This window comes from Amblyomma americanum, chromosome 7 (assembly GCF_052857255.1).
Source record: "Amblyomma americanum isolate KBUSLIRL-KWMA chromosome 7, ASM5285725v1, whole genome shotgun sequence".
Classification (NCBI taxonomy): domain Eukaryota; kingdom Metazoa; phylum Arthropoda; class Arachnida; order Ixodida; family Ixodidae; genus Amblyomma; species Amblyomma americanum.
In genome coordinates, this window is record NC_135503.1 from 55520297 (window position 1) to 55543107 (window position 22811).

Below are 22811 nucleotides of genomic sequence, written 5' to 3' on the forward strand. Positions count from 1 at the left end.
AAGAACTGGAGAAAGGCGGCCAGCAGAAAACTGACATTGCGAAGGAATTCGGCATACCGCCATCTACTTTATCAACTGTATTAAAAAACAAGAAAGCTTTGCTGAATGGCTTTGAAAGAGCTTCGCGGTTAAGCGAAAGAGGGATCGTGATTCGAAATACCCGGAAGTGGAAGGTGCACTTTTACAGTGGCTGAAGAACGCCAGAAGTACAAATCTCCCCGTACATGGACCTGCCCCTACTGCAAAGGCTGAAGCTCTCGCCCTCCAAATAGGCCGTAACGATTTCAAGTGCAGCAGTGTCTGGCTTGAACGGTTCAAGAAATAACACGGCGTGACCTCGAAGTCGATCGTCGGCGAAAGTGTGGCCATGAACCGTGACACTGCAGACGTATGGTGCCAACATCTGCTCCAAGCTCTGCTTGAAAAGTATGAAGACAAAGACGTCTGCAACCTAGATGAGGAAGCATTTTTCTACAAGGGGCTACTGAATCGCATGTTCACTACCCCTGGCGCATCCCCATCCGGAGGAAAATAGAGCAAAGAACATGTCACGGTGCTGTTTGAGGCCACTGGAACAGGCGAGGACAAGCTTCCCTTGTTACTGGGGAATGAAGTGAAGCTGCGGTGCTTCCGAAATGCAGCACTTCCCAAGCAATGCATCTACAGGAGTAACAAGCGAGCATGGATGATTGCTTCTATTTTCGAAGACTACGTGCGTCTTCTGGATAGACAGTTTCGCGCAAAGAATTGGCAAGTGCTTTCCATAGTTGACAATTGTCCGTGCCATTGAAGATCGACAACCTCACGGCAATCACTGTGGAATTGCCTGCAAACACAACTGCGGTACTGCAACCGCTGGATCAGGGCATCATTGAGACTACCCGGAAGCTGTACTCCAAGGCTCTATTGCAGCGCATGCTCACAGTGTATGACGCCAGCAAGACGTATAACATAGGTTTGCTTGGTGCGCTCCATTTCTTGAACTTTTCATGGAAAGAACTCACACCTTTGTAGGCCGCCAACTTCTTTGCGCATGCCGGATTTTCCCATGTCGTCAGCGGCCCTGATGATGACCAGCCTGACGATGACTGGACTTGCAGTGATCTGTATGAGGCTGTTTATAAAATTGCTGGCAGAGAGATAGAAGGAGACTTCGAGACATTCGTGTTGGCTGACACTGCTGCTCCCGTGGTTACCCTAGCGACGGATGCGGAGGTAATTGACACAGTTGCTGGCCCCGATGACGAAGAGCCACGTGAAGTGCCAACTATGGTGCAGACGCGTGATTACGTACGCCTCCTGTAAAATAAGGTTGAATGCACGGGCAGCGACCACGGCCTCTTGCAATGCTTGGGCAAGCTAGAGCAGGGGTTGCTCGCTCCAGGTATGAACTTCAAACAAGCAAAGCTCACTGCCTTCTTTTCACCAGGATAAAGTTGGTTCACTGAATACATTGTATTTTGACCTCCTCGCAGTTGTGGCACAATTAAATCTTGACTGTTTTAGCTTTTTTTCGAGCGGTCGCTTATATCGAATTACCATTTATAACGAAATTTTTCGCCATCCCGCAGATTTCATTATAACGAGGGATTACTGTATTCAGGTTCAACTGTGGGTAAGAGCACCATGGTGGCCACAAGCCATCCCTGTAATATTAGTAAAAGTATATTTATTGTTTGCATTTTTTTAAATGCAGGGCTAAGGCTGAAGAAAACAGAGGTGAGTGGACATTTTGTGTTATGTTGTTAACCGGCAGGTAGAGGCTGTGTAGAGGCCGATCCCTGTTCTTGTGTCTGAGGTGTGTTGCTGACTGATGCAGTGTCTGTAAGGTCCACTCCTAATGAAGTTGTCTTTGATTCAACTCGTTTTTAAGCGCTATTTGTACAGTCATTGGTTTTAAGAGTGCATATCTACAACCTAAAAGATGCAAATGTAAATTTTGTTGAAGAAGGCAGTAATGATAATATTATCAATTCCACACTTGTCTTGGGGGTATTTCTTCTTTCTTTCTGTACACTGGCTTTATAAATCCCAGGAAAACTGAAAAGGTGTGCTGAATTTTTGGGCCAAATTTAAACTTTTGGTTGTTAAACATGACGGAAGCCAACAGTCACCGCAACTAAGAGCATTGGGGATGTTTTTCAGTTTTTAATTGTAGTGTTCATAGATGGGAAATTAATAGTGTTAATATTTTACCGATAATTCATTAGAAAGCAAAAGAAAAAAAGTACCCAATGCCGCCGGTAGGATTTGAACCCATGACCTCCAAATTTCATGGGTTCGAATCTCACTGGCAGCGTATGGTATTTTTTCTTTTGCTTTCTACTCAGTTATCTTTAAAATATTAACCCTATTATTTTCCCAACGATGAACACAACAAATAAAAATAGAAAGAAAATGCCCTATGCGCTCCTCCTAGGGTGTGGTTACTGTTGGCTCCCGTCATGTATGTTGTTATGAGCCCCTCTTCTTCCTGGCAGTCTTGACCCCGTAAGAGGGTTCTCGCACAGCTTCCGTCCTCACCATTTGATCGTGTCCCTATGTGGCTGTTGCAGTAATACAGGACCGCTGCTGTGGACGAGGGTGGCGCTGGTGAACACTAGGTTCGGTTACATTACACAAAAAAAGCCCAGAAAGCAGAAGATTGGATAGGCAGCCTTTGCTGTAGCTCAATTGGTAGAGCAAAGGACACGAAATTTGGAGGTCGTGAGTTTGGGGCCTCTCTTTCCCCTTCCTTGGCTGCACTTTGTTGTTAGGTATGTAGTCAGCTGTAATTACGCAATTCTCTGTAGGATCCCTTTCCTCTTGTGGAGTGCTGTAGAATTGTTCATTAATGCGTGCAATGTTAACGATTGTCTTGGAGATTGTGATCAAGAGTGGTCGGTGAGTGCTCCTTTGGAGCATGGGGCAGGTTGCAGGAGTTAGCACCTTGCTATCGATAGCATTGGTGGTGTCTGCACTTCTAGATGTGGCAGCATGTTTGTCGTATGGCTATGTCTAGTCCATATTGATGCAGTATTGGAGAGGAGGCCCTAAACAAGGATCTGAATTTGGCCAACGGTCACCATGGCAGGATTGTAAAACAGTACTCGAAGGTTTGTAACATTTCATCTCTGAGGTGAATGATGCCATGATCTTCTGTATAACACATTTCTATCCTCTACGACCATAACGGGATGTTTGATGTCTGTGGTTCGTTGCTGGAGCACCAGATGCCAGATGCATTTTCCGGGAAAATTAGATGATGTATGATGGCGCACTGTGAGGACAAGGTCATTTGTGATGCACTAAGTAAATTATCAGCTGCGCTTGTTAGGTATTCACAACGTTGTCACTTCATTCTAGAAATGGTCAAGTGTTTTGCAGGGAAAGTGGAAATGGGGTCTGGGTATGTTCTTTTTTTCTTATGGGACAGTTAAAAGAACAAGCGTTTAGAAGAGCCATACGGTTAATTTCTCAGCAGTGGCACTGGCCGCTCACTGCTTGGCCCGGGAGAATGGGACTCAAAGTGTACATTAGCACTGTGCTTGCATGATAATGCAATATGAGATAACCAAGGTGGGCTGCTCTGCGGAATGTTCGCCTAAGCTGCTTTTCAAACTGAAAAGGAAAAAAATTGGCTGTGGTTAAACCTGGAGTGACACGAGAGCTACATCTGGCCGAGTGGAACTCGCTCAATCGAATTGCAAAGTCAGTCTTTCGCCGCTCCATTTCGCTGGGCATTCCTTCTTCATCTTCGTCCCTTGACGTGGCTTCACTCTTTCCCACTCCCCCCCTACTCGGTTTCACCGACATGCCGCGCCGCCGGCAGCAGCATCTGCTTCGCACCACATGACCAACCATGTGACCAGCCGCGGCGCCGCCACGGAGCTCAAGGGGTGCCACGCTGAAGGCTCGAAGTGGTGGCATAGTGTAGCTATCGCTACAAAAGGAAATAAATAAGGAGGTCGTGGGAAGGAAGATGGAAAAGAGAGTGCGTAGGGAGGGATAGGAACTGACTTCACCTGGATAAGTCAGCTTGGCTGATCAAAAAGAAAACAGAAGCCAGAATGATGCATTGCCCTTGCCTCACGGGAGTAAAGACACCAATTTATCAGGCTTTGTTTCTATATATTTATAACTCAGCACAGGTTGTGCCTTAGGAATGATGGAACTAGAAAAGATATATGCCGCAGTATGTGTTAAGTAACTAATTATAGCCCGACCCTTCTTCCAGAGTTCGGGCTTCAGTTTTTTTTGGGCTATGATGTGGAAGGCTCTCACATAGAAGCATCACAAGTCCTGTGCACTTGCACAGCAAACAACGGAGAAATGGAAGCATCACTGTTCTGTGAGTGCTTACGACTAGTGGCAGCTATGTGTAGAAACCCTTGCTTCGTAGCCCACGGAAATCAAACCAAAGATCCGGAAGAAGGTCAGAGCCGTAATTAATTACCTAACGCACATTGTGGCATTTATTCATAGTTGCATTGTTGCTAAGGCACTGCACATTGTTACAAACAAAAAGCGGTACATGGAGTATTGATGTTCCTAGTTCTTTAAAACGACCAAGGACCTGACACTTGCTCAAAGGCCAGCCGCAACGAAATTTTGCATTGCCCAGATAGCCTCTTAATGTTCTGGGTAAGTCATCAAACTAGTTGTAACAAAATTGCACACCTGTTGTAGAATGGCTATCGTCTGTAGCAGACGACGTTCGCACCTGGTGACATGTCGTGCATTCAGTTAAGTTGCAAGATAGGTCCGGAAAACCGAGATCCCTCCTCCGGCAGGGCCCGTTGGGAGTGATGCATTATGGAAAGCATGAATTGCAGGGCTGGAGGGTAGAACGTGGCTTGGCAGTCCTAGGCTTGGTAATGTGGTAAAGCTCTTTAAGGGGCGATTACCATGCCGCAACAGTGTGCAGCTGTCGGGGGTGCTGGAACATGTACGCCACATGCGCTGCTGAAGTACGGAAAATAGCGAGCTTTGTGCAGCATATGGTGATCAGTTTTCTTTCACGTTGCATTCCAGCAGAGCACTTGCCTGGCTTGGTCAGAATGAATTAAGTCTGCAATGTCTGTAGCGATTCCAGCCATAAAACAGACTTCTTGCAAAAGCTGCACGATATGCACCATCTCTAAGTGGCTGCAGAAGACAAAAGCTGATTACACGAAACAAAATGCGGTCCCTGTTAGCGGGCCTTCATTTTCAGTGCTGTAAATTCTTGTGGTTGGCATTACACACTTGTAACACATGCCTACTTGCCGTGTTTCTACGGGCAGCAGTGATCCTTCGAAGCACCACAACTGTGATGCCGAGTGGTTCCAAGTGTTCTCTTTTATGTCATTTATGGCGGATGGTAACGGCTTTACTTTTTAAGGTTTCGGTGTTAAAAAAGACAACCTTTGAGAGTGATTCCTGATGCACTTACTTGTATTACGAATCTTGTTTTTAGAGCTCTCTTTTGACACAGCATTGGCAAAAAGTTTTTTTACAGGGCGAAACATTTTGTGGCAGTTGGCCACATTGTGCTCGATATTGTTAGCTCATCTTGTAAGAGCTGGGCTAGAAATTTCTGAAGAAATGTTGTTTTCGAGAGAGCATGTCATTGCCGGTCATGTCAAATGCTCCAGCCAAGTCTGTATCTGCGTCGGCTGTTGTGGAGGGCTTCACACCATGAATGCTTGTTTAGTATTGCTCCTCTGTCGATGGTTTATTGATGGCCTCTGTGTGATCAAGCTGTTGGCTGTGAGAAGGAGGTTCTGTTTCTTCAGTGAACCTGCTGTGGTTGGAGGTGGAGAGGGCTACCGAGGAACTGGAGGAGGAGAAGAAGAAAGCAGACGCTGCAGTGGTATGTTTTACGTCTTATTTTGCCCCCCTTTTCAAATGCGGGAAGCTGCTGGTATGTTCAGATGGGAAAAGGAAATGGTAGTACTCGTAGTACTCTTTTGTCTCTCGTTTCACGGTCTTTTGCTGTTTTCTCTTCATGGGCCTTGGCTTCGGTCCATAAGCAGACTGTTGTAGAGTGCTGGCTTGTACATGCAGGAAGAGTGCAAGAAGATTGCCCAGCAGCTCAGGCACCAAGGTAAGTTTCATTCCATACCACGCTTGCTGTGGCAGCTGCAGCCTGTTTGTTTGCAGGGCTCCTGACCGAGGAACTAGAGGAGGAGCTCGCATGCATCACGGGCCTCCCAGTGGAGCAGCTGGGAAATACAGAAGGTGGGGGACATGTGCGACTTCCTCTTCCGGCTGAGGTGCATGCTTGCACACGCGGAGAGGCAGTGGGCAGTTGGCCCTTGCCACCAGTAATGTCATACATGCTCAACCCCAGGCGTATTTTAATTGGCTCAATGCGGCACATCTCCAAAGGACATGCAAACTAAGGAGCATCGTTAGATCATCCATTGGATATCCAAACCTTTTTCATTTGTGTAACCATTCCTTTTATCTTTTTTTATATATCCATCCGCAGTGAGCGCTGCTGAAAAAAAAAAAAAATCTCCTATGAGCATCAGTGCCCTGTGATTGTGTCTTAACAGTCCTGTAACAGCTCTGGGTCTGCGATAGCGAGGAAGAAGCGTGCCCTATCTATTTGACTGATTGGGGGCTGGTGTAATGCATAATCATCATCGTCTAAGTTGCATTCACTGCAAAATAGAGACTGCTCTATTCATCTGGATGTGCTCAGAGCTGGAAGCCATTTGAGACATTGATCCAGGTCAAGTGCTGTTGGACTGTAGAGAATCCCACTTTGACTGGCATGACAGTGCCATTCCACACGTGCACGCACTGCATTGGAGTATTACTGAGGCTAGCAGCAGTAGCTTTGAAAGTACGGCCACCTTCAGCTCCACTTTTTAGCTTGGTGAGTCGGCGCTCCAGTGAAATGGTGGAAATGGTGTCTGGGTATTTTCCTTTTTCCTTATGGGAGAGTTAAAAGAACAAGCTTTTAGGAGAGCCATATGGTTAATTTCTCAGTAGAGGCACTGGCCGCTCGCTGCTTTGCCCGGGAGAATGGGACTCAAAAGTGTACATCAGCTCTGTGCTTGCGGGATAATACAATATGAGATAACCAAGGTGGGCTGCTCTGCAGAATGTTCACCTAAGCTGCTTTTCAAACTGAAAAGGAAAAAAATTGGCTGTGGTTTAACCCTGGTCAAACCTGGAGTGACGCGAGAGCTACATCTGGCCGAGTGGAGCTCGCTCAATCGAATTGCAAAGTCAATCTTTTGCCGCTCCATTTCGCTGGGTGTTCCTTCTTCATCTTCGTCCCTCGATGTAGATTCACACTCTCCCCCTCTCTAGTCGCCCCCACTCGGTTTCGCGGCGTGCTGCGCCGCCGGCAGCAGCAGCTGCTTCGCACCACGTGACCAGCCACGGCGCAGCCACGGAGCTCAAGGGGTGCCATGCTGAAGGCTCGAAGTGGTGTCGTAGTGTAGCTATCGCTACAAAAGGAAATAATAAGGAGGACGTGTAAAGGAAGATGGAAAAGAGAGTGCAGAGGGAGGGATAGGAACTGACTTCATTTGGATAAGTCAGCTTGGCTGATCAAAAAGAAAACAGAAGCCAGAATGATGCATTGCCCTTGCCTCACGCGAGTAAAGACACCAATTTATCAGGCTTTGTTTTTATATATTTATAATGCAGCACAGGGCCTTAGGAATGATGGAACTAGAAAAGATATATGCCGCAGTATGTGTTAAGTAACTAATTATAGCCCGACCCTTATTCTAGAGTTCGGGCTTCAGTTTCCTTTGGGCTGTGATGTGGAAGGCTCTCACATAGAAGCATCACAAGTCCGGTGCAGTCGCACAGCAAACAGCGGAGAAATGGAAGCATCACTGTTCCATGAGTGCTTGCGACTAGTGGCAGCTCTGTGTAGAAACCCTTGTGCGTCGTAGCCCACGGAAACCAAAACCAACGCTCTGGGAGAAGGTTAGAGCTGTAATTATCTAACGCACAATGTGGCATTTATTCATAGTTGCATTGTTGCTAAGACCCTGCGCACTGTTACAAACAAAAAAGCGGTACCTGGAGTATTGATGTTCCTAGTTCTTTAAACGACCAAGCAACTGACACCTGCTCAAAGGCCAGCCGCGACGAAATTTTGCATTGCCCAGATGTCCTCTTAATGTGCTGCTTAAGCCATCAAAGCAATTGTAACAAAGTTCCACACCTTTTAAAGAATTGGTACCGTTGTCTGTAGCAGATGACGCTTGCACCTGGTGTCATACCGTGTAGTCAGGCAAGTTGCAAGATAGGTCCGGAAAACCGAGATCCCTCCTCGGGCAGGGCCCGTTGTAAGTGAGCGCATTATGGAGAGCATGAAGTGCAGGGCTGGAGGCTAGAGCGTGGCTTGGCAGTCCTAGGTTTGGTAATGTGGTAAAGTTTTTATGCGTTGCATATTGCAATCACTCAGTTCAGCCCTTGGGCGCGGCCGGGCAGCCACCGTTGACCTTTAGTGCAACCACGCGACGTGACGTCACGACAGCCGGAGGAAAAGCTGGGCCCCAACTCGCACGGTCGCGCGCGGCCGCAGCCACCACCTGACTCCCGCTCCTGCCGCTAGGGGCGCTGCGACGGCGCGTGACGTCACGGAGGAAAAGGTGGGCCCCAACTCGCGCGGCCGCAGCTACCACCTGACTCCCGCTCCTCCCGCTAGGGGCGCTGCGCTGGCGCGTGACGTCACGGAGGAAAAGCTGGGCCCCAACTGGCGCGGTCGCGCGCGGCCGCAGCCACCACCTGACTCCCGCTCCTCCCGCTCCTCCCGCTAGGGGCGCTGCGCTATGATTGACGTCACGGCATATGTATAAAAGAGCTGCGCTCCTTCGCCGGGACAGTCTTATACCCCTGTCACACGGGCATTTCGAGGGCCCTCGAACCGATATTCCATTGACTCAAAGGCGATCGAGCGCTGCTGCACGGGCAGTTTCAATGGCGATCGAGTCAATAGCCTATCGAGTCAACGGAGCAGCACGGAACTCCATCGAGATATGCAACGCATTCTTGGCTTAACCAAGCTAAGCCTGGCCATTTTTTTTAAGGGGCGATTACCATGTCGAAACGGTGTGCAGCTGTCGGGGGTGCTGGAACTTGTGTGCCACATGCGCTTCCGAAGTACGGAAAATCGCAGGCTTAGTGCAGCCTATGGTGATCAGTTTTCCTTCACGTTGCATTCCAGGAGAGCACTTGCCTGGCTTGGTCAGAATGAATTGAAAGTCTGCACTATCAGCACCATCTCTAGGTGGCTGCAGAAGACGAAAGCTTATGACACGAAACAAAATGCCGTCCCTGTTCATGGGCGTTCATTTACAGTGCTGTAAATTCATGCGATTGGCATTACATACTTGTAACATATGCCCACTTGCTGTGTTTCTGTGGGCAGCAGTGATCCTCCCCCCGCGGTTATACCCTACCCGTGCAGAGCAGGTTGCGCTTAGGAGGATCCAGGTCAGGGTTGCCCTCACACCAGCCATCACTCGGAAGTGGCCTCTGTACCTAGATATGTTTCCTCGGCCAGGGTGTCCGGTATGTAAACACGAGGACATTGAAGCCGACATTCATCACTTACTGTGGGACTGCCCAGCTCTCAAGCTTACAAGGATCCGGCACCTGATGGTTGCGGGTCTTTCACGAAGTAACCCTGCTTCATACATTGCCTGGACGCAGGGACCGTACCATCGTTCTCTACTGGACTTCATCAAATCAGCCAGCCTTTTTCCATTCATTTAATCTCTACTACATCCTTCATCACACCTTCAACCGTCATTGATGCCCTGGGCCAACAAATTTCGCTTAAAAAAAAAAAAAACTGTGGTGCCGATCCCATTCATATTCATTTATGGCACTTGGTAACGGCTTTCCTTTTTAAAGTTTCGGTTTCAAAAACAACAACCTTTGAGAGTGAATCCTGATTCACTTACTTCTATTACGAATGCTATCTCTTGTTTTTAGGGCTCTCTTTTGACACAGCATTGGCAAAAAGTTTTTTTTCAAGGCGAAACATTTTGTGGCAGTTGGCCACATTGTGCTCGATATTGTTAGCTCATCATGTAAGAGCTGGGCTAGAAATTTCTGAAGAACTGTTGTTTTCGAGAGAGCATGTCATTGCCGGTCATGTCGAATGCTCTGGCCAAGTCTGTATTTGCGTCGGCTGTTATGGAGGACTTCACACCATGAATACGTGTTTAGTGTTGCTCCTTTGTCGCTGGTTTATTGATGGCCTCTGTGTGATCAAGCAGTTGGCTGTGAGAAGGAGGTTCTGTTTCTGCAGTGAACCGGCTGCAGATGGAGATTACTACCGAGGAACTGGAGGAGGAGAAGAAGAAGACAGAGGCTGTAGTGGTATGTTTTACGTCTTATTTTGCCCCCTTTTCAAATCCGGGAAGCTGCTGTTATGTTCAGATGGTAAAAAGAAATGGTAGCTGGTCTTCATAGTACTCTTTTGTCTCGTGTCACGCTCTTTTGTTGTTTTCTCTTCATGGGCCTTTTGCGTCGGTCCATAAGCAGACTGTTGTAAAGTGCTGGCTTGTTCATGCAGGAAGAGTGCAAGAAGATTGCCCAGCAGCTCAGGCCCCCAGGTAAGTTTCATTCCCTACCACCCTTGCTGTGGCAGCTGCAGCCTGTTTGTTTGCAGGGCTCCTGACCAAGGAACTAGAGGAGGAGCTCGCATGCATCACGAGCCTCTCAATGGAGCAGCTGGGAACTAGAGAAGGGGGGGGGGGCACGTGCTGCTTCCGCTTCCGGCTGACGTGCATGCTTGCACGAGGAGACGCAGTGGGCAATTGGCCCTTGCCACCAGTAGTGCAATACATGCTCGACCCCTGCCTTATTTTAGTTGGCTCAATGTGGCACATCTCCAAAGGACATGCAAATTAAGGAGCATCATTAGATCATGCATTGGATATCCAAACCTTTTTCATTTGTGTTGCCATTCTTTTTATCGTTTTTCATATATCCATCCGCAGTGAGCGCTGCTCAAAAAAAAAAAAATATCCTATGAGCATCAGTGCCCGGTTATTGTGTCTTAACAGTCCTGTAACAGCTCTGGGTCTGTGACAGCGAGGAAGGAGCATGCCCTGTCTATTTGACTGATTGGGGGCTGGTGTAGTGTATAATCGTCATCGTTTAAGTGCATTCAGTGCTAATTAGGGACTGCTCTTTTCATCTGGCTGTGCTCAGAGCATGCTGGAAGCCATTTGAGACATTGATCCAGGTCGAGCGCTGTTGGACTGTAGAGAATCCCGCTTTGACTGGCATGACAGTGCCATTCCACACGTGCACGCACTGCATTGGAGTAATACTGAGGCTAGCAGCAGTAGCTTTGAAAGTGCGGCCACCTTCAGCTCCACTTTTTAGACTGGTGAGTCAGCGCTCCAGTGAAATGGTGGAAATGGTGTCTGGGTATTTTCCTTTTTCCTTATGGGAGAGGTAAAAGAACAAGCTTTTAGGAGACCCATACGGTTAATTTCTCAGTAGTGGCACTGGCCGCTCACTGCTTTGCCCGGGAGAATGGGACTCAAAGTGTACATCAGCTCTGTGCTTGCGTGATAATACAATATGAGATAACCAAGGTGGGCTGCTCTGTAGAATGTTCACCTAAGCTGCTTTTCAAACTGAAAAGGAAAAAAATTGGCTATGGTTTAGCCCTGGTCAAACCTGGAGTGACGCGAGAGCTACATCTGGCCGAGTGGAGCTCGCTCAATCGAATTGCAAAGTCAGTCATTTGCCGCTCCATTTCGCTGGGTGTTCCTTCTTCATCTTCGTCCCTCGACGTGGATTCACACTCTCCACCTCTCCAGTCGCCCCCACTCGGTTTCGCCGGCGTGCTGCGCCGCCGGCACCAGCTGCTTCGCACCACGTGATCAGCCATGGCGCCGCCACGGAGCTCAAGGGGTGCCACGCTGAAGGCTCGAAGTGGTGTCGTAGTGTAGCTATCGCTACAAAAGGAAATAATAAGGAGGACGTGGGAAGGAAGATGGAAAAGAGAGTGCAGAGGGAGGGATAGGAACTGACTTCACCTGGATAAGTCAGCTTGGCTGATCAAAAAGAAAACAGAAGCCAGAATGATGCATTGCCCTTGCCTCACGCGAGTAAAGACACCAATTTATCAGGCTTTGTTTTTATATATTTATAATGCAGCACAGGGCCATAGGAATGATGGAACTATAAAAGATATATGCCGCAGTATGTGTTAAGTAACTAATTATAGCCCGACCCTTCTTCCAGAGTTCGGGCTTCAGTTTCTTTTGCGCTGTGATGTGGAAGGCTCTCACATAGAAGCATCACAAGTCCTGTGCAGTCGCGCAGCAAACAACGGAGAAATGGAAGCATCACTGTTCTGTGAGTGCTTGCGACTAGTGGCAGATCTGTGTAGAAACCCTTGTGCGTCATAGCCCACGGAAACCAAAACCAATGCTCTGGGAGAAGGTTAGAACTGCAATTAATTATCTAACGCACAATGTGGCATTTATCCATAGTTGCATTGTTGCTAAGGCACTGCAATTGTTACAAACAAAAAAGCGGTACCTGGAGTATTGATGTTCCTAGTTCTTTAAAAGACCAAGCACCTGACACCTGCTCAAAGGCACGCCGCAACGAAATTTTGCATTGCCCAGATAGGCTCTTAATGTTCTGGGTAAGTCATCAAACTAGTTGTAACAAAATTGCACACCTGTTGTAGAATGGCTATTGTCTGTAGCAGACGACGCTCACACCTGGTGACATGTCGTGCATTCAGTTAAGTTGCAAGATAAGTCCGGAAAACCGAGATCCCTCCTCCGGCAGGGCCCGTTGGGAGTGATGCATTATGGAAAGCATGAATTGCATTGCTGGTGGCTAGAGCGTGGCTTGGCAATCCTAGGTTTGGTAATGTGGTAAAGTTTATTAAGGGGCGAATAACATGCCGAAACGGTGTGCAGCTGTCGGGGATGCTGGAACATGTGTGCCACAAGCGCTTCCGAAGTACGGAAAGTAGCAAGCTTCTTGCAGCATGTGGTATCGGTTTTCTTTCACGTTGCATTCCAGCAGAGCACTTGCCTGGCTTGGTCAGAAGTAATTGAAAGTCTGCACTATCAGCACCATCTCTAAGTGGCTGCAGAAGACGAAAGCTGATGACACGAAACAAAATGCCGTCCCTGTTCACGGGCGTTCATTTTCAGTGCTGTAAATTCATGGGATTGGCTATACACTCGTGTAACACATGCCCACTTGCTGTGTTTCTACGGGCAGCAGTGATCCTCCCCCGCCGTCTTACCCGTGCAGAGGAGGTTGCGCTTAGGATGATCCGGGTCAGGGTTGCCCTCACACCAGTCGTTACTCGGAAGTGGCCTCAGTACCGAGATATGTTTCCTCGGCCAGCGTGTCCTTTATGTAAACATGAGGACATTGAAGCTGACATTCATCACTTAATGTGGGACTGCCCAACTCTCAAGTCTACAAGGATCCGGCACCTGATGGTAGCGGGTCTTTCACCTAGCAACCCTGCTTCATACATTGCCTCTACGCAGGGACCGTACCATCGTTCTCTACTGGACTTCATTAAATCAGCCAGCCTTTTTCCATTCATTTAATCTCTACTACATCCTTCATCACACCTTCAACCATCACTGATGCCCTGGGTCAACAAATTTCGCTTAAAAAAAAAAAAAACTGTGGTGGCGAGTTATTCCGAGTGATCCCATTCATATTCATTTATGGCACTTGGTAACGGCTTTCTTTTTTAATGTTTGGGTTTCAAAAACAACAACCTTTGAGAGTGAATCCTGATTCACTTACTTCTATTACGAATGCTGTCTCTTGTTTTTAGAGCTCTCTTTTGACACAGCATTGGCAAAAAGTTTTTTTTCAAGGCGAAACATTTTGTGGCAGTTGGCCACATTGTACTCGATATTGTTAACTCATCTTGTAAGAGCTGGGCTAGAAATTTCTGAAGAACTGTTGTTTTCGAGAGAGCCTGTCATTGCCGGTCATATCGAATGCTGCATCCAAGTCTGTATTTGCGTCGGCTGTTATGGAGGGCTTTACACCATGAATACGTGTTTAGTGTTGCTCCTTTGTCGCTGGTTTATTGATGGGCTCTGTGTGATCAAACAGTTGGCTGTGAGAAGGAGGTTCTGTTTCTGCAGTGAACCGGCTGCAGATGGAGATTACTACCGAGGAACTGGAGAAGAAAAAGACAGAGGATGTAGTGGTATGTTTTACGTCTTATTTTGCCCCCTTTTCAAATCCGGGAAGCTGCTGTTATGTTCAGATGGTAAAAAGAAATGGTAGCTGGTCTTCATAGTACTCTTTCGTCTCTCGTGTCACGCTCTTTTGTTGTTTTCTCTTCATGGGCCTTTTGCGTCGGTCCATAAGCAGACTGTTGTAAAGTGCTGGCTTGTTCATGCAGGAAGAGTGCAAGAAGATTGGCCAGCAGCTCAGGCACCAAGGTAAGTTTCATTCCATACCACCCTTGCTGTGGCAGCTGCAGCCTGTTTGTTTGCAGGGCTCCTGACCAAGGAACTAGAGGAGGAGCTCGCATGCATCACGGACCTCTCAATGGAGCTGCTGGGAACTAGAGAAGGTGGGGGGCATGTGCTGCTTCCGCTTCCGGCTGAGGTGCATGCTTGCATGAGGAGAGGCAGTGGGCAGTTGGCCCTTGCCACCAGTAGCGCAATACATGCTCGACCCCTGCCTTATTTTAGTTGGCTCAATGTGGCACATCTCCAAAGGACATGCAAATTAAGGAGCATCATTAGATCATGCATTGGATATCCAAACCTTTTTAATTTGTGTAGCCATTCTTATCTTTTTCGTATATTCATCCGCAGTGAGCGCTGCTAAAAAAAAATCACCTATGAGCATCAGTGCCCTGTGATTGTGTCTGAACAGTCCTGTAACAGCTCTGGGTCCCTGTCTGCGACACCGAGGAAGAAGCATGCCCTGTCTATTTGACTGATCGTGGGCTGGTGTAGTGCATAATCATCATTGTCTAAGTGCATTCAGTGCAAAATAGAGACTGCTCTATTCATCTGGCTGTGCTCAGAGCTGGCTGGAAGCCATTTGAGACATTGATCCACGTGGAGCGCTGTTGGAATGTAGAGAATCTCGCTTTGACTGGCATGACAGCGCCATTCCATGTGTGCACGCACTGAATTGGGGTATTGCTGTGGCTCACAGCAGTAGCTTTGAAAGTACAGCCACCTTCAGCTCCATTTATTAGCCTGGCGAGTCAGTGCTCCAGTGAAATAGGCGAGGAAGTGGCCTAAACATTTGCGCACGGTTGTGCTGGCAGTAACTGGAATTTTGACGTGAACAACTTTTACTTGACTCGTGATGTGACGACCTCACCATGAGAAACTTTTCAGGTCTTTTTTTTTTAAAAACCTCTTTGCTAGCAGACTGTCAAAGGGGGCCATGCAGCCGCTCTGAATTTCAGCTTGGAAACACTGTCAGATTATTAGCTTTTGCTGGCTACCAGGAGCCGGGTAGAATGCCAGCACTCATTAGTGGCCTAGTAGCAATCATGCTGTGATTAGTGCCATTTCTAGCATTTTCTTGATGTGTGCATTGCACAAGCCACAGTTGTGTGTTTGTTTTTTGCGCACTTAGTTTTGTGGTGTCTTTTGCAGTGTAATTTCTGAGCTCGTTAATTTGACTCTCATTAATTCGGAAAACTGGATAATTTGAACCGCCGCCGTAGTTGCGGCCAATGCCTCTGCAGGTCTATTAGTTGCACGCTCGCTAATTCACATGCTGCTGGTCTCTCACAGGTTCATTCAAACTGGCTTCCTAAGGGAGGCCTCTTCTAAGTATGATTGGCATGGCAAGTGATCGTCAAAATAGTCCTACTCAAACCCGAATTGATTGCATGCTGCAGAGTCCCCTACACACCTCTGATGTGCACGTATCGGCAATCACGGTGATGAATGGGCAGTCCCGTCTCTGAGAATAGGTTGAGCATGTGGTACTGGTAGCGCTTTTCTGAGCTTCGCACAAGCCCCGTGCCAGCCCGTGGCTGCGCCGAGTATCGGTCGTGTATCAGCCAGGCTACTGAGCCCATATGCGAGCCACTTCGAGCGTTGATGCCCTGCTGAAGCTTTCCCTCACTTCTGTCTGCGTGGTTCTTCTTTTGCTCTGAAACTGTGCTCATCACATGCAGTTCGCTTTGCAGTAAAGTGTCCTCACACGCGACGCAGCCGCTTTTGGGGTTCTTCACTGTATCACACTGTGAAGGGTTCTGCAGATGCCCTTATCATTTTGGAGCACATCTACTTTGACGCTTCCAACAATGTGCACACAACAGAGCATTGATGGAAATGTGAAAAGTAGTTACTGTTGCTCTGTTTTGATCTCAAAAGCAGGCGACCATTGCCCATTCTTTCATTAAATGAATTTACCGTGCTGGAACTGGTTCTTGTCAGTTTTTTTCGGGATCATTCAATAATTTGAGCTCTGAACAAACATTTTGTGCACCCTTGATGTTTGAATAATGAGCTTTTACTGTGTTAGTGTCTCACTATGGCGTGGCTTGAGAGTGTTGCTCTTTTTATGTTCTGCAGTTGCTCGAGTTGTTTAAAAAGATGAGAGTTTCTGATAACAGTAGAAGGTATTGAACATGAAAAAGGGTCTGAATGCAAGTTTGCAGTGCAAAGAAAAGGTTTCCTTGTGGTTGCACAGACAGATCTCACTGTGTCCTTGCCTTCATTATTTCTTCCTTGGAATGATGGGGGGTTGGCTTTCTACCTGAACTTGGCAGAAAACAGATGGCTGTATTCTCCTATGCTGCAGTTGACAGCAGCAGCGAAATGGATGCAAGCGATGAAGCTGACCCAGGGAGTCTGCATTTGGAAGAGCTACTGGCAGCTGATGAGCACGAGCCACCGGAGCCTAGCCTAGAGGAGTGCTTATCCGCCATAGCTGAGATGAAGATTCCGCGTGCACTTTCCCCACTCCCTCCATCACCGCCACTAACTGGTCGGCCTCCTACATCAGTGGCATCACTGGCACCAGTGCAGTTCGCACCACCTACGGCTCCGTTGCAGCCAGCCTTGCCAGCTGGCGAACTGCCCCCACCTGTTCCAAAACAACCACAGCTGACATGGCCTCCTCGGCCGGTGCAGTCGATACCTGTATTGGATCCGCTGCTGTCGGAACAAGGGCCAAAAGATGAATGTAGGTCTCCTTCCACATGTACATATGGTGGACCACCATCAACAAACAGTGTGTCATAGAAGGTGGAGGATGACACTATTGTAATTTTCAGATTTTACAGCTTTGACATTCAGTGCTGGAGATGTCGCATACAGTTGTGATATGCACTCAGAGTTCCTTTGCTGGCCTTTATTGCAGTGACGCTACTCTTGTGTCGTGCACCAAACCAGATAAGCTGCGCCATCCAGTCTACCTTTCTTCGGTGTGATTCCAGCTACGATCAAAGGTGGTGCTTAATTATGATGCAAAAATTATTTGGTGGTATGATTAACTCGCACACATGCGATGATTTCCGCATAAATGGAAAATTGCATCTGTCAAGACGCCGTCTTTGGTGAGTGCTGACAAGCGGCAGCTTGTGGGCAAAAAGCCTGTGCGGATGCTACACGCAGGCATGGCCGCGATGCATAGACACCGTTTGGTGTTATATGCTGTCAGAGTTTTGGGCGAGGCAAATGGCAGTTACTCTTGTAAGGTTGTGAAAGTCTCACAGGCAGCGTGGCCGATGGTGAAACTGCAAGGTGCGATCCGTCCATCCACTTGAGGCTAAGAGCCATGTAATTGTGCACGATTGGCCTCATGATTTTTCTGCCATGTAACGTTTCATCTCAGCTCAGAGACATTCGTGATCAATGCCTATAGCTTGGGCAATATCTAGGGAATTGCGAGCGTTTGTGGTTGAATGGGAAGCAGGCTTACTGGGGTAGCCTCAAAGCGAGCTTTGAAGTTTGTGTGAGACAGGACAATGCATGGCTTCCATGGATATTTTCGTCCTTTCTGTTAAATACGTGTATCGGCATCATTTTCACTGTGTGTGGAAAATTTTTGATGCTCGTGCAGTATGTTCATGATGAAGATTGCAGCTGCACAGCGTGCTCTTGCACATGGGCTTCTTGCGTTTGTTTTTTCGTTGCAACAGAACACCATTTCTGGGGACGTCCAATCTACCCAAAACTCAGTGCCTTAGCCCTGATGCCTATTTTAATGCCACATCGATCTCATTCATACAAAGTCAGTGGTCATTATAAATGAACACAACTGCATGAAGTTGCTATGTTTACAGTTATAAATTCATTCGATTTGTGCAACATGGTGAGACTAGTGCTCCTCCTTTTGTAAAAAAACAATGACGCTCAGTTTGCATAGTTGGGCTAGATGCGAATTACGTGTGTTAGCATTTCGGTTTTAACTTCAGTTCTGGTGTTCGGATCCATTGTTGACGGATGGAAGCGATTCGGACAGCAATGCTAATGGTCTTATATGCAGGATTGGTCACACTCTAGTTTACTTTCGTGGAGCTCTGGAGGTCCTCATACCACTTCTGGAGCAGCGGTTAAGCAATGTGCCACTGCCTTGTGATGACAGGTGCTGCCATCGGTGGGGCTTCTGAGGCTCATGTTGCCCTTCCCGAGCAACCTCTTGTGACCAATCATTAATATAACTTTAGTACAACTTGTCACCTGCCACGGTGGGCAGTTTGCCCACAACCCGGTGGGCTGTAGCAAGTAAGCAACCAGCCAGGTGCCAGGTGCCGCTTTTCTTTAATTATGAAGTTTCTGTGGAAGCTCTATTGTTTTCCTTTCTAGCCATATGGCTGTGCTTGGGTGGATGCCAATGAGTAATTTGCAGTCAAAATTTAGGTCGCAATCTTAAGTTGCAATCAGCCGCCGCGGTGGCTCAGTGGCTATGGTACTCGGCTGCTGACCCTAAATATGCAGGTTCGATCCCGGTCGCGGCGATGGCATTTCTGTGGATGCGAAACCCTAGAGACCCGTGCAGTGCATGTTAAAGAACCCTGGGTGGTCGAAATTATTCAGAGCCCTCCACTACGGCATCCCTCATAGCTCGACTTGGTTTGGGACATTAAACACCATAAACCAGACCTTAGTTATAATAAATGTTTAAAATTGACACTGGCATCAAGGCACATTAGCAAACACGAAATGATGGGCAAGGCTCTGAACCATCGCGCAAAAGCTGATTTCAAAGACAGTTGGCATAGGAGCTGCTGGTGTCTTTGAGGGGACTCCTGCCTTGGTGGCTCAGTGGTTAGGGCTCTCAGCTACTGAGCCAGAGCACCCTGGTTTGAATCCGGCCACGGCGGCTGCATTTTGATGGAGATGAAATACAAAAGGCGCCAGTGTGTTGTTGTGCAATGTCGGTGCACATTAAAGATACCAGGTGGTCAAAGTTATTCTGGACCCCTTCACTACGGCACCTCTTTCTCTCCATCTTCTATCATTCCCACTTTCCTCCATTCTCTCATGGCATGGTTGAGGTGTCCTCCAAGCAGTGAGAGAGTTACTGTGTCTTCCGTTTCCTGATAACCAATCTTTTTTTTTTTGAGGGGATCATTGCTGCAGTGTTTGTATTGCCTTTGTGGCAAAAAAAAAGATGCCTGAACAGTATTGCAGTTTTAATCGTCGATTAGGACACGAATTTAAATGCTAGTGCTGAAATACTTCGCATGCTTTACCTAGAAGATTCGCCTCGAGTTCTTAAAAAACCATGTCAGCTTCTCTTTAAGAGATTCCTTGGCATTGTTCAGTTTTGCCATCTGTCATGCTATGAAAGACCAGTGCTGGGATAGAACAGGGAACCAAACTCGGGCCCTTTCATTCATGGCTTGCATTGTTCCACTGCTACTTCATTGCAGCACCAGCAGCTAACTTTTCTGTAGTTAGGAACAGTGTGTTGTAAGAGTGATGTTTACCTTTACTAAGCTGAAATTTTTATATTGCCTTGTTGATCAACACAATGTGCATAGTCCTGCCTCACCACAACCGCCATGTCACACCGTAGATATGAGGCGGTGGTGGCGGTGTATATGATACAAGATCTTGCGCGTCATTTGCACAGTTTCTCTTGAGTTGTGCTGTCAGAATTCCATTTTCTTTTGATTAGTTGTGGCACAGGTAGCGCAACCTTTATTTTTCTTTTCTTTTCCCATCTTGGCATAAAATTTGTCACTCTAAACAGCTTAGCTGACTACAAACTTCGATTGGGGAAAATGACTGTCATGTCAGCTCTTATGACTGTTTTTTCATGATTATCTTAGGGATGCAGCGAGCAGTGGCTAAGGATTTTGGTGAGCATAGAGACAGTGATAAACTTTCCCCCAGTCTTGCAAGTTTATTTCAGCTAGGGCTAGATTTGAATAGCACATTTTAGAACAGGCATGCCATGCCTGTACTACATCTCAGTAATTCCTTGCAGCACAACCAAAACTGCGATGAGTGCACAGACCATGTTTTGTTGCAGCACAATGTAGTGCCAGTAAAAGTGGGCATATGGAATAGCATGCTTTAAGGCATGTGTGCACCAAAAGCTATTTCTAATTGAGCCTTAATGCGTGCTCGCATTCCATGCGCTATTGCCGAAGTGTAGCTTGTCTGAATTTTGCGTACACTATAGTAGCATTTCCAAAATGCCGGCGCGCTTTGAAGGAGAACCATTTGCTTCAGAATGAATTTGTCACTGTTACTGATTCATATTACCCACTGCAAAAACCATGAGTTATAAATTTGATTTGCCGTGGCTCAGTGGTTATGGTGCTCGGCTGCTGATCTAAAAGACGTGTTTGGTCCTGCACGTGGTGGATGCGTTTTGATGGAGCTAAAAATGTTAGAGGCCCACGTGTTGTATGATGTCAGTGCACTTTAAAGAACCCCAGCTGGTTTTATCCGGAGCCCTGCACTGCTGCATCCCTCATAGCCTCAGTCTTTTTGAAACGTTGACTCATAAATCATAAATTTACATCATTTTTTATTTCGAGCAATGATTCTGCCACTGCCAGGCTTAAAGAATGTGTTTGTTGACAGATATGGTTTTCATTTTATAGATGAGATGGCGCCAAAAGGCTTCTGTTGTCATTGCGTCTCTACATACGCTGGTGGATGTGACAAACAGTGTAATATTCTGCAAAATGCTTGCATTTAGCATACTTAAGAGTGTGTACTCTATTCTAAAACTGCCTAATGTTCTTTCAGTGTTCGGTATTTAGACAGTGAAGTTTCTATTATACTCTTTTCCAACCATACCTGCATACGCTATGAGCAGACAGCGCACAAAGGAACACATTTAACGCACTCTTCCTATTGGCTGAGGAGGTCTCTAGCGTCCGCATTGCTGCAGGTGACTATGAGATAAAGTGTAAATAGGAACATTGGCAGTAGTAACAGCTGTTTCTTACAGTTTTGGTAAAAAAAATTTTGGTGAGAAGCATTTTAAATGATCACCTTACCATGCATGTATTTGCTGCAGTCTTTGCTGTGATTTAACAGTGGCGATGACGCTGATTGCAGGCTGCATGAAAAAAAAATGAGTTTTTTTTTTTACATTTCAGTATGTGAAGCTTGGCAGACCGCCAGGGAACAAGATCCATCAATGCAGGAGCTGCCAAAACCAAGGAAGAGGCGGTTAGCTCACAGTCATACACAGGTGATGCATTAAAGCAACTTTCAACCGCTGTTTGTTGAATTGAGGCATGCTAGATGTTTAATGTTGCAGAACGCACTGATTGTCACTACTATCATCATCCGTATTAAGTCATCGCAGCACCTAAGACCCAATCTTCAGACATCAGCTCGCTTTTTCCCTTGTGAACAGTGTCTGTGAACAGTGTCCGTGAACAGTAACAGTGTCGTTAATTTGGCCCTGGTTAATTTGGAAATGTAGATAATTTGGACTTCTGGAGTGCGGGTGCTGGCCATTGACCATTTAGGTCTGTGGTTTTGGATGTTCTTTAATTTGGGTGCTGCTAGGCTAGCTGGCCGGTTACTCTTAATCTTGATATTCCTCATGGGAATGATGAAGAGCAAGGATGCTGTACTGTGTCAACATTGGGCTGCCTGCCACTGACAGAAGCCATCGGGTGCATTTACTAAGGCATCTTGAATTCAAGCCTCACTAGCGGGAGTAGTTGCATAGATCTGTATTGCTAAACCGGGAGGCTCAAGAAATTGGTAGCACCGTTTTTGCATTGCGCATCTGGAACACTGTAAGCTGGGTTGTGTACTGGCCCTTTATGCAACTTGCTTGACTACCACTTTTCTCAGTGGTAGCCCTGCCAACATCAGCATTCCTCTAGGAAAGTAGTGTGATTTATAACCATGAGCTTGATCAATGAGTTGGACAGGCAGAGCAAAGCATTGGGTCTGAAATTAACATGCAGAAAACCAAATTAATGGTCAACAGTCTAGCAAGGCAACAACAGATCACAATTGGTAGCGAGGTGCTGGAAGTGGTAAAGGAATATATTCCTTAGGGCAGGTAGGGACTGTTGATCCGGGTCTTGAGATGGAAATAACTAGAAGAATAAAAATGGGGTGGAGTGCATATGGCAGGTTCTCTCAGATCATGATTGGCATTTTGCCAATATCCCTCAAGACAAAAGTATACAACAGCTGTATTTTACGAGTACTCACCTTTGAGGTAGAAACCTGGTGGCTAAGAAAAAGCATTCAGCTCAAGTTAAGGACAATGCAGCGAGCTATGGAAAGAAAAATGATAGGTTTAACGTTAAGAGAGCAGAAGCAGACAGAATGGATGAGGGAACAAATGCGGGTTAATGACATCCTAGTCAATATCAAGGGAAGAAATGGGCATGGGCAGGGCATGTAATGTGAAGTCAAGAT

General features: G+C 46.9%; 1 protein-coding gene across 1 annotated transcript in view; it reads left to right on the top strand.

Moving 5' to 3' along the window:
• Positions 1-22811, top strand: part of LOC144099150 (uncharacterized) — a 271400-nt gene that overhangs the window by 199549 nt on the left and 49040 nt on the right. The window contains exons 7-17 of the mRNA XM_077632265.1: positions 1697-1719; positions 5757-5833; positions 6028-6067; positions 6124-6201; positions 10256-10326; positions 10523-10562; positions 14109-14173; positions 14372-14411; positions 14468-14545; positions 16753-17136; positions 21521-21615. Of these exons, the coding sequence (XP_077488391.1) occupies positions 1697-1719; positions 5757-5833; positions 6028-6067; positions 6124-6201; positions 10256-10326; positions 10523-10562; positions 14109-14173; positions 14372-14411; positions 14468-14545; positions 16753-17136; positions 21521-21615 (991 nt within the window). The remainder of the gene's footprint in view (positions 1-1696; positions 1720-5756; positions 5834-6027; positions 6068-6123; positions 6202-10255; positions 10327-10522; positions 10563-14108; positions 14174-14371; positions 14412-14467; positions 14546-16752; positions 17137-21520; positions 21616-22811) is intronic.